Consider the following 1,347-nt stretch of genomic DNA (forward strand, 5'->3'; position numbering starts at 1 on the left):
GGAACTGTTTGGAAGACCCATGTCCATATATGAACCAATAAGGTATCATATGGGCCTACATAAACACCATTGGATTCTTGTTTGGCTTCAAAGGTAAATCATTTTACAACATGATTAATTGATTAAATGGCTCTCGCAATATTTTGCCACTAAATTTAAGGTCAACAATTCAAATCAAATCTTCTTTAACTTGCCTTACATTTTTCCTTATTTAATGCTCCCAAGTTACTCAATCCCCACTTCCAAGTTTAGATATATATTCCCTTCAAAACCCTAACGAATGAATTAAATCTCAATATCTAATACATCACTAAAATCCCACCATCATGAAAACATGTCCTTCATTGCTATACTTCTTTCTTATTTTCGCGGTTCGGGTCAAATCCGACCCTGATCCACTTCAAGACTATTGCATAGCTGAAACACGAAATCCACAAACTATTTTTCTCAACGGGGCTCCATGCATAAACCCTATTAACGCAGCACCTTCTCATTTCACAACTTCTGCGTTGTCCAAACCTGGTAACACTGCAGCGAATCCTTTAGGGTTTAATGTCACTCTAACGAATATTCGAAATCTTCCTGGAATGAACACTCTTGGGTTAACAATGGCTCGAGTTGATATAGCTGGAAATGGGCTTGTTCCACCTCACACACATCCACGTGCATCCGAAGTAACTATTCTTATTAAGGGTTCGCTTCTAGTGGGATTTGTTGACACCACAAATCGTCTTTTTACACAACAATTACGTGAGGGTGATTCGTTTGTTTTTCCAAAAGGTTTAATACATTTCTTGTATAACCTTGATTCGAAAGCTTCAGCGTTAACCATATCAGGACTTAGTAGCCAAAACCCTGGTGCACAACTTGCATCATCTGCTACGTTCACAACGAAACCGAGTATCCCTGATGACATCTTGAAGAAGGCGTTTCAGATTAATGGCCAAGATGTGTCCAGGATACGTAAAAATTTAGGTGGTTAATTTAATTCTTAAATATTTCGCCGTTTTATATTTGTGTTTGAAAGAAATATATTTACATCTCATAGAATACAAATATGTTAATTGTTCACGTTTATCTATATATGGTTTGTTTTCTTTTCTTGTTATTATTTTTTTGGACTATTTTACCGAAAATGTTTGATTTGTGTATGTTAAATATTGTAACTTTCTCTTTAAATATTTTGTTTTTGCAACAACTTTTGTAAATTGTTGACTGCATCGAGATTAAAACGTAAACTTTGTTTGATTATGACACTAACGTTTTAGTTGTTTGATTTAATTTTCTTTCGTTAGTATTGACAAGACAATACAAAAAAATAAGAATTTTCTATCATTTTACATGTTC

General features: G+C 34.4%; 1 protein-coding gene across 1 annotated transcript; it reads left to right on the top strand.

Moving 5' to 3' along the window:
* The first annotated feature begins 260 nt into the window (after positions 1-260).
* Positions 261-1,111, top strand: GLP7 (germin-like protein 7). Its single transcript, XM_078966965.1, has one exon. It carries the CDS (start codon positions 327-329, stop codon positions 981-983), a length of 657 nt encoding a protein of 218 aa, XP_078823091.1. The 5' UTR covers positions 261-326; the 3' UTR covers positions 984-1,111.
* The last annotated feature ends 236 nt before the right edge of the window (positions 1,112-1,347 follow it).

The sequence above is a fragment of the Lactuca saligna genome, chromosome 8, assembly GCF_052625555.1.
Source record: "Lactuca saligna cultivar CGN05327 chromosome 8, ASM5262555v1, whole genome shotgun sequence".
Lineage (NCBI taxonomy): Eukaryota > Viridiplantae > Streptophyta > Magnoliopsida > Asterales > Asteraceae > Lactuca > Lactuca saligna.